We start from the raw sequence: 14,407 nt of genomic DNA, 5'->3' as shown, positions 1-14,407 counted from the left end.
CTTAAACCCTTATTCGACTTAAGCTCTTGTTCGACTTAAATCGCGGTCCAGTGAGTGAAACAAGGAAAAGCAATAAATTCAATTACTATATCGATTTCAAATTTCAACCGGCAAGTTAGGAAGAGGTGGAAAATCGATTTCATTGACCCCAGTGCTCAACAGGTGCTTATTTTTATCGACTCCGAAGGGGCAAAGAGCAAAGGGCAAAGTCGATTTCGGCAGAATTTGAACTCAGAACGTAAAGACAGACAAAATGCCTATTTCTTTACTACCCACAAGGGCTAAATACAGAGAGGACAAACAAGAACAGACAAAGGGATTAAGTCGATTCTATCTACCCCAGTACGTAACTGGTACTTAATGTATCGACCCCGAAAGGAAGAAAAGCAAAGTCGACCTCAGCGGAATTTGAACCCAGAACGTAACGGCAGACGAAATACTTATTTCTTTACTACCCACAAGGGTTAAACAAAGGGGACAAACAAGAACAGACAAACGGATTAAGTCGATTATACCGACCCCAGTGCGTAACTGGTGCTTAATTTATCGATCCCGAAAGGATGAAAGGCAAAGTCGACCTTAACGGAATTTGAACTCAAAACGTAAAGGCAGACGAAATACCTATTTCCTTGCTACCCACAAGGGGCTAAATACAGAGAGGACAAACAAGGACAGACAAATGGATTAAGTCGATTATATCGACCCAAGTGCGTAACTGGTACTTAATTCATCGACCCCGAAAGGATGAAAGGCAAAGTCGACCTCGGCGGGATTTGAACTCAGAACGTAACGGCAGACGAAATACGGCTACGCATTTCGCCCGGCGTGCTAACGTTTCTGCCAGCTCGCCGTCTTAATTCTAATTACTCTATCAACAATAAGAAACATATAAATAAATCCTTCGTTCTTACCTTCCAACGCCACCGAAATTTCGCCCTCATTGTTAATAGTCAAGAAAGACAAAGCTTCATCTGTACTGCAAAAGTCCTTTTCTTTCGGCAAATTCTCAATGGTGTCCGTATTATTTGACTTTAGACAATAAATATACGCAACCACTGACCTAAGCATAAAAGAAAATAATACGTTTCTTTAAACATCAAATTTACTGCTTACATGATTAATGCAAGGACTATTAAAAAGCTAACGAAAGCTAATTAGTTTTATCAAGCACTGTACAATACTAAATTTACATAGAGTGCATATACTAACCAGAAAGTAAGTATAAAAATAGGAGTGGCTGTGTGGTAAGAAGCTTCGATCCAGGTTCAGTCCCACTGCGTGGCACCTTGGGCAAGTGTCTTCTACTAAAGCCTCAGGCCGACCAAAGCCTTGTGAGTGGATTTGGCTGACGGAAACTGAAAGAAGCCTGTCATATTTGTGCATGTGTCTGTGCTTGTCCCCCCTCCACCATTACTTGACAACCGGTGTTGGTATGTTTACATCTCTGTAGCCTTGCGGTTCGGCAAAGAGACCGATAGAATAAGTACTAGGCTTGCAAAGAATAACTCCTGGGATCGATTTGTTCGACTAAAGGCGGCGCTCCAGCATGGTCGCAGTCAAATGAATGAATGAAACAAGTAAAAGTTATATATTCATATATATATTTGTTCCTTCTCGGGCCATGCCTAGCTCATAAGGTCCGGTTTTTCCGGTTTCCTTGGCGTATAGGTTCCCCACCTGGACGAGACGCCGGTCCGTCGCAGGTGAGCTGCAAGATGCAGGAGGAAAGGGTGAGAGAAAGTTGTGGCGAAAGAGTCAGCAGAAGTTCGCCATTACCTTCTGCCGGAGCCGCGTGGAGCTGAGGTATTTCGCTCATAAAGACACACATCGCTCGGTCTGAGGTTCGAACCATGTGATCCTTCAACCACGAATCCTCTGCTCTAACTACTAGGCCATGTGCCTCCACATATATATATGTAGCCAGAGCAAAAAAAGTAGCGAACGATATGTTTATTGCTAAATATCTAGTGAAAGCATTCTTGTCACTTTTACCTTTCATCTGCTGTAAGTCTTCTTTTTGCCGTGATAGCTTGTCCGGTAACTGACTCAATTTCCTGGACACACCAAATCTTAAACTTCCCCGTTGGGTATACAACTTGAATCAGGCTTGTTAGCAGATTCGAGAACAGCTTCTTCTTTAGGTTGAAATCATCGAGACTGATGCCAAGATATATTGACACTAAAGCCTCTGACGGATTGAAAGTATCGAGTCGTAATGTGGCACTGTTGTCAGACACTAGCTGCGGAGTGCCCCAATCTTTAGCCTTGATAATCATAATATATTTGTTCTTCCAGCTCTTCATCTGCATCTTTATTTCCCCTGCCACGAAGAAAAATATAAATAAACAAGTAAATAAAATCATGCAATTACAATATGCCTCAAAAGAACAATCTTACCAATAGAAGTTAATTGGTCCTGTTTGTAGCCGAATAAGTCTCACAAACTCTTTAGAACATAATATGGCTGTATTTTCTTCGAATCAATTTGATCTCAGAATCACAAATTTAAAATTGATAATAACCCAGTAATCTAAATGACTCGCTGATATGAACAAAGGTCTGTCCATTAAACTAAAGAGAGCACTTATATGTGTTCCCTTGACCTACTAGAAATAACAGCCAAATATTCCTCAAATTACATCCTGCGATTGAGAACGAGGGTACATTAAATGAAGAACTCATAGATGATCACGGTTTGGGCCATGGGTCTGAGCGATGAGGGCTGACCAGGTGCTAAACAACTCTAATACTAAGTTCAGTCTTACTGTTCTTATTTGACTTTAGATAATACTGAAGTCAACAAATTTTGATACCTTTTATTATTTGCTGAGACAGGACACTGCAGACTGATTGGAGGAGGTGATACCATGTCTTCTTATGCCTCAGTGATGCTATTAAATACGTCAGATAACTTCTAAGATTTTTTTTTCCAACAATTTGGCCAAAGTGTCTTTACTCACCTGAAACGTCGTTGATCTTGAATAGGTAGTTGTATTTATTTTGAACAAAATAATAAGAGATTCGACCGTTGTCTCCTAAGTCCTGGTCAACTGCGGATACTCGAGTCAAAGGCTTTTCACACGAAGTGTCACGCGATGCTTCTTGGTTGAAAAACACCGGCGAAAAATGCGGTCGATTGTCATTTACGTCATCAATATGTACGCTGACGGAAGCCTCGCTTGATAGTGAAGGCATGCCGCCATCTTGGGCAGTTAGTATAAAATCGAAATTATTTAACTTTTCGCGATCAATGGATCTCCGTAAAACGAGTCTCGGGGGTTGATACACGATCTCAAAATAGTATTTAGCAACATCGAGGTCATTGCTATTTAATGAGAAATGAAGTGTAATTTTGCCGGCTCTGTTGATATCTAAATCAATGATGTTTAACTCCATTGCTGTACTCCCAACTGGTGTATTCTCGAGTATCCTCACTGAATATGAGGTCTTGTCGAAGATCGGTTCGTTATCGTTCTCATCCAAAACCACGATTCTTACTTCAGTAAAGGCTGAAAAGATAGGATGTTGCATTTACCTATGAGTTATTCTTGCGTAAGAAAGCATGGACGCGTGAAACAAGAAAAAAAAGCAGGTATCAAATACGATATATAACAGGACCTGGTCAAAATCATATGGGATATGCTTATCCAAAGTAAAAAAGATATCAAAGAAAACCGCCCAGGTATGTCATCAAGGATGAGAAAAAATACGCAAACTCATTGAAATCGCAATCTCTTCTGACCAAAACAAAAGAAATGACAAAACTGTCAGAGTACAAAGACTTTATAATCCAAATATTCAATATGTGTCATATAGGCGCAGGAGTGAACCCGGAACCATGTGGTTGGTAAGGAAGCTACTTACCACACAGCCACTCCATATCTGATTGGTTCTTCATGTTATCGACTCTAGAAAAATGGAGGGCAAAATCTTTTCGTCCGCAGAGGAATGTAAAATAGAATTTTCCCATTCAATTCTTGCCTATTGTTTTATTCTTTTACTTGTTTCAGTCATTTGACTGCGGTCATGCTGCGGCAGTGCCTTAAAGAGTTTTTTTTTTAGTCAAAGAAATCGATGCCAGGCTTCTTCTTTCCTAGTACTTGTTATATTGTTCTGTTTTGCCGAACCGCTAAGTTGCAGGGACGTAAACATACCAACATCGGTTATCAAGCGATGGTGGGGGACAAACACAGACACAAAGACATAGTAACACACACACATACACACACACACACAAATACATATATATACTACTGGTTTCTTTCAATTCCGTCTTCCACATCCACTCACAATGCTTTGGTCAACCCGAGGCTATAAAAGAAGGCACTAGCCCAAGAAGCCACGTAGTGGAACTGAACCCGGAACCATGTGGTTGGGAAGCAAGCTTCTTACCACACAGCCACGCCTGCACCTATATGCATGAAATAAAAATTATAAAATATATTTTAAAAAAATAGAATGGAAATAATAGAGCTGAGTACCTGATAATGAAGGAGTACCACTGTCAGAAACTTCACACCATAATCTATAAATCGGCACTAATTCCCGGTCAAGTTCCTTCTTCGTGGATATAATTCCACGTCCAGAATCCATTACGAAGTCAGCAGGGCCCTGGAGCATGTAGAAAATTCTGAAGTGCAAGGCTGCGTTTGAGCCCTCGTCAGCATCTGCCGCATCTAGTTTACCGACTGGAGTCATTTTCGGTAGATTCTCGGATATAGTAAACGTGTAACTGTTGTTTAGAAAGACCGGAGTGTTGTCGTTGACGTCAGTTACGATAATTACGACCGTTTTGAAACCCTGTCTTTGTACTTCAAGGCCTTGGTCTGTAACACTTATTCGTAGCCTTCAACAGAAAACATTTGGTAAAGAGAAAAATTTCTTGCATCAGTATAAACAAAACAGAACTCAGTCTTTGCTGGACCTACTAGAAATAGCAAACAAATCTTGAAATATCTTCCTACTGTCGTAAATACCTAAAGAGGGTACAATTCAGGAGTGAATAACATCCACTTTGGTGGTCCTACTAGAAATAGCAAACAAATCTTGAAATATCTTCCTACTGTCGTAAAAGACTAAGTCCACATATACGTTATATATAAAAACTGGTCCTTCGTTGGTTACGACGAAGAGAGTTCCAGTTGACTTAATCAATAGAAGAGTTTCTCGTGAAATTAACGTGCAAGTGGTTAAGCATTCTGCAGACACGCGTAACCTTAACATATATTTCAAGGAGAATCAACTGTCACAGAATGTGACAAGGCTGACCCTTTGCATTATAAGTACAACGCATTTTTGCCAGATGATGTGAACAAAGAGAAATAAAGCGTCTTGCTCAAGGACAAAATATGCCACCTGGAACTCACGACCTTACAATTGTGAGCCGAATACTCTTACACCCTTAATTAGTTCTTTATTCTCCCTAATCTTGGAAGACTAGAAAGGTAAAGTTTACCTCACCAGGATTTGAACTCGCAACGAAAACGGCCATAATTAAATACTGCAATGTATTTTTTACCCTGTCTACTACTTCATCTAATGAAATGGTTACGCCGGTATGATTTGAGCTTAAGATTGAAAGAAAGGCATAATCACATTCTGCAATGTATTTAATCCAGCACTTCATTATCCTTATCCTTTGTCCTGTCTAAATAGCATGGAAAGAAAATAAAATTAAAGAAACAAAACTTATTTGCTTCCTCACCTGTACGTGCTACGCTGTTCCCTGTCTAAAGAATTATTTACAAACAAATAGCCGGAAGATCTGTCAATTTCGAAATCAGAATTTGTGTTACCATCAACTATTTCAAAAGACAATGCTGCGTTGATCCCGATGTCTGCATCAAAAGCCGAAATCTTGAACGCCAACGAACCTGGTAACGTATCTTCAGGTATTCTTCGTTTATAATCACCTCTAATGACAGGAGAATTATCATTGACATCTTCTACAATTACAGTTAAAGTGGTTGTCCCGCTTAACTGTGGTGAACCTTGGTCGACGGCCAAAATTATCAGTTTGTGTCTACAGTGAAACAGAAACAGAAAAAAAAAACAGACAGGAAAAAGCACAATAAAATTTCTCTTAGAGTATGTTTAAATAAATAAAGATAACTATCTATATATGATACGTGGTGTGTATACACCGTTGAGAGGCAAGATACTGCTATTTTAGTCCGAGATAAAAATCTTGTGTCCGGGGAGAGACAAAAAATTGTGCGGCAGTGGTTAATGAGAACACCAGATGAACTTCAGCCTTCTTGGGCCTTGTCAAACACCTGGACTCGCAGCCACTTGCCTTGACGAGATTTGTCGTCACCGATATATAAGAAAGCGCGCATAATACATTCGATATTGCGAATAGCCGCTGGGCTGAATAGAAAATCTGTTGCACACAATTACAGCTGCATTGAATAAAAATAGTCCGCTATCGTAGTATTTTGCCTGCCAGCTGTGTATATACATTAAATATGATGCATAGAAGGTTATTTTAATTTAATTCTGCTTATGTACACCGGAGATAAAGATACTGAAGTTCTGTTAATGATCCTTGAATATCAGATCAAATTTTGCCACAGAACCTACGTTGTCTTGTTGACAAGTCAGTGAATGCGAGGCGCTAACCTTTCGAGTTGTCATCCCGGAACCCTTATCTTCTCTAAAAGATGCAAGCCGATAGAGATATGCATCTTCTAATGACGTTCCACCTGTTAGAAATAGCAGTCAAGTCTCCCTTCAATCACACTCTACTGACTTGAAACAAAAGTAGAAAGGAGACCCTGGACAATGTGCATTATCATTAGTAGTAGTCCTTGTTACACAGAGGACAAGGGTGTTTATCGCTGGTTGCAACTTTGATCATAGTTATGCTTGACCAGGGTTAACCTGGGATTAAACATCTTCTGACATTGTGATAAGAACTTGTTTATTCATGTTTCGGAAGTCCTGGGTACCAGCGTCTTACGTCAGAGCAAACCAATAAAAACGAATAACAAAGTAGGCAAAAAGACACGGTATTATGGATAACGATTTAAGCTCCGCATGAATCGAGTCTGTTAAGTCGGTTCTACTGGCAGTTAAAAAGCAATTTTGCTTCGTTTACACCCGTTAATAATGCTAGAAAAATCAATCAAACAAACAAACAAGAACTCATTATGTGTAACCGAATAATTGAGTAGATAATAGGTTGTATGTTCAAAGTTGCCTTGTCGAATTTACTTTTTGCTCTTTTACTTGTTTCAGTGATTTGACTGCGGCCATGCTGAAGCACCGCCTTTAGTCGAGCAAATCGACCCCAGGACTTATTCTTTGTAAGCCTAGTACTTATTCTATCGGTCTCTTTTTGCCGATTCGCAAAGTTACGGGAACGTAAACACAACAGCATCGGTTGTCAAGTGATTTGGGGGGACAAACACAGACACAAACATACACGCACACACACACACACACACACACATATATATATATATATATATATATATATATTATATATATATATATATGCATATATACATATATACGACGGGCTTCTTTCAGTTTCCGTCTACCAAATCCACTCACAAGGCATTGGTAGGCCCGAGGCTATAGTAGAAGACACTTGCCCAGGATGCCATGCAGTGGGACTGAACCCAGAACCATGAGGTTGGTAAGCAAGCTACTTACCACACAGCCACTCCTGTGCCTATTTACCGAAATAAATTTATAGATATCTACTTGCGAAGGAAGCCATTCTAAATGCTTAATAAAGAGAGGTGAGACAGTTCCCATTATCATCGCAGTATACGTTTATCTTGAATATTTGTAAGCTAACGTCTTCAGGGGAAAAATAAATAAAGAAAGAAAGACAGACGCAGGCTGGAATGGAATTCCAGGAGATTGCGTTTTGGAGAGCAAGTTTGAATAAAAAATTATGGTGCTAAAGAATTTAAAAGAAATATTTGTTTGAGGATTCTATTTCGTCTGATAGTTACTGTTACTTCGGTGACATTAGCCGAGGACATAAGAGCTGTTTATCGATACTTTCTTCTAGTAGACACGGCTACATGGAGGATGACGTCGCTTAGATACTATTAAATGTATTATTTAGTACATGGTAAAGTCATTATATGTAACAGAAGCATTATTAGATTAAAACAGCCATCTGTGTATCATACTGCGATATTCTTTAGCAGATAATATCTCTTATTGACGTACTGTGTTAAATAATACAAATATACATCAGTAGCAGGCGGAAATTGTCCAACAGTAGTGATAAATGTAATATACTATAATGTATTGATAAAAACAAATAATTATTACCGTGGTATGGTTTCTCGGTCCAGTTGTTGCTTTATGTATATCTCTCCGCTGAACGCATCTATAGAGAAGTAATTTCTCGAAGGAAAGCTTTCGAATAGCTTGTATTGTACTTGGTTGTTACCAGATTTATAAGAATCGGCATCGCTTGAATGTAATTTGAATATGACTGTGTTTTGTGCAACATCTTCAATGACTGTCACAGACTGTTCACTTAGAGGAAACACAGGGGCATTATCATTGACATCTATCACTGCTATTTTGACTAAGCATGTAGCACTCAGCGGCGGGATTCCTTCGTCTCGAACCTCCACTGTTAAAAAATACAATTGTTTCTGTTCGTAATCTAAGGTTGAATTCAGGTAAAGCTTTCCGTCCAAAGGATCTATTCCGAAGTCATGTGTATTGTCTACAATAGTGTAGTTGATTTTTCCAAACGATCCAGAGTCCATGTCTAGAGCTGTAATTTGGTCAATGTATATACCAAGTGGACTGTTCTCTCTGACTTCAAAACTGAAAGAAGTTTGAGTAAATATCGGTGGGTTATCATTTTCATTCAAAATTGTTACTGAAAGTATTAAGGTGCTGGAAAACGGGATATCATCAGACGCTGCTTGATCAGTGGCTCTCACGACAAGGTTGAATATGTCAGGCATTGTTTCAAAGTCCAGTTTAGACACAAGACTAATTTCACCAGACTTTTGGTATAGTTCGAACGCAGATATAGGTGCATTTAACGGTGTAGCAGAAATGATGGAAAAATTCAAAAGCCCGTTTAAACTCCCGTCTTTATCGCTTACATTGACCTTACAGACAATCGTTCCAACCGGAACGGTTTCCCTCAAAACCAAACTCGAGTTCCTTTCTAAAAACACTGGTGGGAATTCATTTCGGGGTATCACTTCGATATTAACGTGACAAAAGGAAGATAACGATTCGCTGCCTCTGTCACGAGCTTTTATTTTCAACCGAAAATACGGCTTTGTTTCATAATCGAGATTTTTGTGGAGGAGAAGATGGGAGTGGATTATAGAAAATATATTTTTCTCATTACCTTCTACGATAGCCAGAGTAGTTCTCCCTCTTAAGCCTGTATCTTCATCTCGTACATGAAACGTCAGAAGTTTACTGCCGGGTTTGGCATTTTCATTTACTTTCAAAAGGAAACTGTTTTGGCTAAATTGCGGATAATTATCATTAACATCCATAACAGAAACGATCAAAGTGGTTGTTGCCGTCATTGGAACTCCAATGTCATGAATACAGTCTCTGGCAATAATTGTCAAGTTGAATATGGCTTTCGTCTCCCGGTCTAAATACCTGATCAGAGACAGCGAGCCTGATTTAGAATCAATATAGAAATTTCCGTTCTGATCTCCTGCTTCGATCGACAGGCTCACAAGACCGTGATCCTCTCCAACATCAGCGTCTTTAACGTTAACTTTCAGCAAACTAATTCCAAGAGGCACGTTTTCCTCGACACTTACCCTTCGCACGAAAAACGGTGAGAAAGTCGGAGCGTTGTCGTTAACAGGACGGACTTCTATTGTTATCAAGACTTTAGTCAAAAGCCTGGGTACGCCATTATCGCTGACGTTGATGCTCAATGTATGTATTTTGGCTGTTTCGTAGTCAAGAGCTTTTATAAGCTGCACTAACCCTGTTCTTTCATCAATGTGGAACATTTTTGCCTCGTTTGCATTTTCTATTCTGTAAGATAGTTCCGGTGACGAAGGATCTTTATCTTGGCAGTTAAGTTGACTTACATCCAACGGAAACGGTGAAGTTTCCAGGAGTGAAAACAAATATGGAGGGAAACATTGGGGATAGTTGTCATTCACATCGGTAACGACCACGTTGACATTAACTGTTTGAGAGAGCGGTTGACGTGGACTATTATCGCTGGCTTCCACCTGAAGTATGTACAGAGATTTTGTGTCGCAGTCAAGTCGGCTGTTTAGTTGTATAATACCAGTCTTAGGGTCGATGATGAACACTGAATTTTGGGTTGTCAACAGGGAATATAAGACGGAAGTCGATGTCACATCCTCGTCTATAGCGGTCACTTGGTAAACTGTTGATCCTATTGCACTGTCTTCTGATATCGATACCTTGTAAGGGCCCGGTGGCTGGAACTGTGGTGGAGTCTCATTGATATCCGATATAGAAATGTCTACTCTGACTTCCGATTTATGAAACCCATCGGAAGCTTCAATTTCGAGTAAAAGAGATTGATTTCTTTCGGCATCTAAATTCTTTTTCACTGTTATCATCCCCGTTTGGCCATCGATGGCAAATGAGCTTTCGTGGTTGCCAGAGATGATCTTGTAAGAAACAACAGCATTCGATCCACTGTCCTCGTCGTTGCATTCAACATTGGTAACAACAGAAGCCAGAGGCTTGTTTTCGGCCAAAATTACTTTAATATACGAGGAAGTACAAATGGGTGCATTGTCGTTGATATCAAGGACAGTCAAGGTCACGTGACAGAAAGTCTTCAAAGGCGGGAAACCTTTATCGGAGGCTTGTATTAATAAGTCGTATGATGAGATATCTTCTCGGTCCAAACCTGTCAGGAGTCGCATTTCGCCGCTCACAGAATCAAGCATGAATTGGTTTTTAATATTTCCGGATAATATACTATAGAAAATGGAACCTGCAAATATATATTTCTTTAAACTGTTAATTATATCCATGTTTTTATTATGTAATAGCGTTCATGTATTTAACTTCACAAAAATGATGATGATGATGATGATGATGATGATGATGATGATACCGACTAATTCAATAGCAGCATATTACTGTTACTTTATTTTATCGACTTCTTTTCTAATTGTTGTTGCTGTTGTTGTTATTATTATTATTTATTATTATTATTATTATTATTATTATTATTATTATTATTTATTTCCCTCCTTTCGAGGTCGATAAATCAAGTACCAGTCAAGTACTGGGTTTGATGTGATCGATTGTCCCCCTCCTCACAAAAGTCCTGGCCTAGTGCCTAAAGGAGAAAAGATTATTATTATTATTATTATTATTATTATTATTAGTAGTAGTAGTAGTAGTAGTAGTAGTAGTAGTAGTAGTAGTAGCAGTAGTAGTAGTTGTTGTACTGAGTGAGAGAACCATGCTTGCCATCAATGTGACTATAGGGTACAAATATAGGAAGCCCAAATTACCCACCATGACTACCCCTCTGTTAAGTGTACACACGGCACATGCATCACAGCAATATGTGCGCGAAATGGTGATCTCATGTCAAGATAATCAGTACATGATCTTGCAGTTAGAATTTTCTTCAGTCTGAGTAGCCCATATTGCCCAAAAGGTCCCCGAATAAGGTTTGATTTTAAGGAAGATGAACGAAACAGTTATGCTTCCAGAAGTGAATTATTCAAACCCCAAAGAATTCTTCTCGACACAAATAGCATTCTCCCATTACTCCTGTTCACAATCAGAGAAATACATATCGTCAGCCACTAAGGGTCATGCTCAATTGGTGAAGGTCAAACAACTGACAAGCAAATCTGTGGTATTGAGCAGAATATTTGCAGTAGACCATCTTTTGCACATCTTTATAAGCGCAGGCGTGGCTTTGTGGTAAGAAGCTTGCTTCGCAATCACATGGTGCCAGGTTCAGTCCCCCTGCGTGGACCCTTGAGTAAGTGTCTTCTACTATAGCCTAAGAAACTAGTAACACACACACACACACACACACACACACACACACATTTCTATGCATGTGTGTGTCTTTATGTCTGTGTTTGTCTCTCACCTCCGCTTGACAACTAGTGTTGGAGTGTTTGCGACCCCGTAACTTAGCAGTTTGGCAAAAGAGATTGATAGAATAAGTACCAGGCTTTTAAAAAATAAGTACTGGCGGTTGATTCATTCGATCAAAAAAAAAAGTGGTGCTCCAGCATGGCCGCAGACTGAAACAAGTGAAAAGCAACCCTCAAAACTGCTTTCTGTTGCTGCAGCCCATAGCCATACATGAGTCAACGAGGCAGTATCGACATGGCTACGCGATCTGTTAAAAACAACCGTCAAATCTCCCTCACTGGCTTTAGATTGAAATAGATTGAATAGATTGAATAGATGGTCGCAGTTAGAGATTCTTTTATCTCATAGATCTGTTCAGTCATGGTCGTGGTAGCTGTCATAAGGCAGCGAGCTGGCAGAAACGTTAGCACGCCGGGCTAAATGCTTAGCGGTATTTCGTCTGTCGCTACGTTCTGAGTTCAAATTCCGCCGAGGTCGACTTTGTCTTTCATCCTTTCGGGGTCGATTAAATAAGTACCAGTTACGCAGTGAGGTCGATATAATCGACTGAATCCGTTTGTCTGTCCTTGTTTGTCCTCTCTGTGTTTAGCCCCTTGCGGGTAGTAAAGAAATAGGCAGCTGTCTTACCTCCTCTGACTTTGAAAAAACAAAAAAAAAAAACGTGAGAAGCGAACAAATAGATGAACTCACCTGCCGCTCCTGTGTCTTTGTCTGTAGCTGTCAGATTAAGAAGGAAGCTATTAACACTTGTGTTCTCAAAGATGAATAAGGAGTAATTCGGTGGCGAAAATACAGGTAAATTGTCATTAACATCTGGCAAAGAAAAAGAATTCATTTTATTATTCAAAAGCTAAATTTTTCTTTTGAGTTTTTTTTTTCGATATTTATTTTGTTTCATATAATTCTTTCTATTATAAGCATAAGATCTGAAATTTTGTTGGTCACTTATATCGACCCCAGTGCGCAACTGGCACTTATTTTATCGAATCTGAGAGGATCGAAAGGCGGCGAGCTGACAAAAACGTTAGCACCCCCGGGTGAAATTCTTAGCGGTATTTCGTCTGCCGTTCCGAGTTTAAATTCCGCCGAGGTCGACTTTGCCTTTAATCCTTTCGGGGTCGATAAATTAAGTACCAGTTACGTACTGGGGTCGATCTAATCGACTGGCCCTCTCCCCCCAAATTTCGGGCCTTGTTCCTAGAGTAGAAATATATATATATATATATAAAAGATATATATTTTAAGAAAATTGTTTTACTGTATCTTAATAATTGATTAATTTGAATAAGTACAATCAAGAAAACAATTAGTAGTTACCTTCGATTCTAATTTGTAAAACCAAATCTACTGACAATGGTGACGAACCCTTGTCAGACACTTGAATGAACAGTTCATAAGACGACACGGATTCTCGATCAAGGGAGGTAAAAGTGCTCAGCAAACCGCTACTGGAATTCATTGAAAACGCCCTTCTTTCGTTTCCGCTGGTAATCGCATACGTTAAGACATTGTTCTTCTTAGCTGGGTCTTTATCATTATCAGAGCACACTAAATGAAGCACTTCCGTTCCTACTGGTTCATCTTCTCGAATTTGAACGAAATAATGTTCCTGCTGACACGAAGGCCTGTTATCATTCACGTCATTGATATGAATGCTTAAGGTCAGCGTTGCACTAAAAGCCGACGGATCTTCACCTCCATCAACAGCGATAACTTCCAGTTGATAAAATTCTCTCTCTTCTCTATCCAGTTCGTTCTGAATAATTATTTCTCCAGACTTGCTAGCAATGGTGAATTTCGCAAACCCTTTTACCAATCTGTAATGTATTTGACCATCTTTGCCTCCATCTAGATCTGTGGCATTAACAACAGTTAACTGGCTGCCAGCAGTGCAATTTTCGTCAACAGTTAACGTCCGGGCGCCATTGAGAAAAACCGGAGCATATTCATTTAATGGCTGAATCTGAATGTAACAAAACACGCAAAAAAATTATAGCATTAAATGTCAAATGACCGTTGAGCTTCAACGTGTCGCAGACTGGATGCTGCTACAAGGGAAAGAATACATTTACCCACAATGTCATTCTTTAATCGACATCACACCCTCGGGAAAGGAAAGGAAAGTACCTTCTTTCTAATTGCTTTTCTTCCCGTTCTCTCTATCTTTCGCTCCCACCCATGTCTCTGTAATATATGTATGTATGTACACACACACACACACACATACACACACACACACACACATTTATATGTATATATTATGTATGTGTATGTATGTATGTATATATGTATATATATATATGTGTGTGTGTGTATGCGTGTGTGC

General features: G+C 39.5%; 1 protein-coding gene across 1 annotated transcript in view; it reads right to left on the bottom strand.

Annotated features, from left to right (window-relative positions):
• The window catches only part of LOC115221607 (protocadherin Fat 4-like), a 107,570-nt gene that overhangs the window by 28,982 nt on the left and 64,181 nt on the right, over positions 1-14,407 (bottom strand). Inside the window, exons 18-25 of the mRNA XM_036510968.1 lie at positions 13,399-14,044; positions 12,772-12,894; positions 8,296-10,948; positions 5,705-6,022; positions 4,482-4,846; positions 2,961-3,509; positions 1,993-2,320; positions 912-1,060 (exon numbers count right to left, since the gene is read on the bottom strand). Coding sequence (XP_036366861.1) covers positions 912-1,060; positions 1,993-2,320; positions 2,961-3,509; positions 4,482-4,846; positions 5,705-6,022; positions 8,296-10,948; positions 12,772-12,894; positions 13,399-14,044 — 5,131 coding nt within the window. The remainder of the gene's footprint in view (positions 1-911; positions 1,061-1,992; positions 2,321-2,960; positions 3,510-4,481; positions 4,847-5,704; positions 6,023-8,295; positions 10,949-12,771; positions 12,895-13,398; positions 14,045-14,407) is intronic.

This window comes from Octopus sinensis, linkage group LG18, assembly GCF_006345805.1.
Source record: "Octopus sinensis linkage group LG18, ASM634580v1, whole genome shotgun sequence".
Lineage (NCBI taxonomy): Eukaryota > Metazoa > Mollusca > Cephalopoda > Octopoda > Octopodidae > Octopus > Octopus sinensis.
The sequence above is the reverse complement of the archived record's forward strand: the minus strand, read 5'-3'. Positions and strand labels throughout refer to the sequence as shown.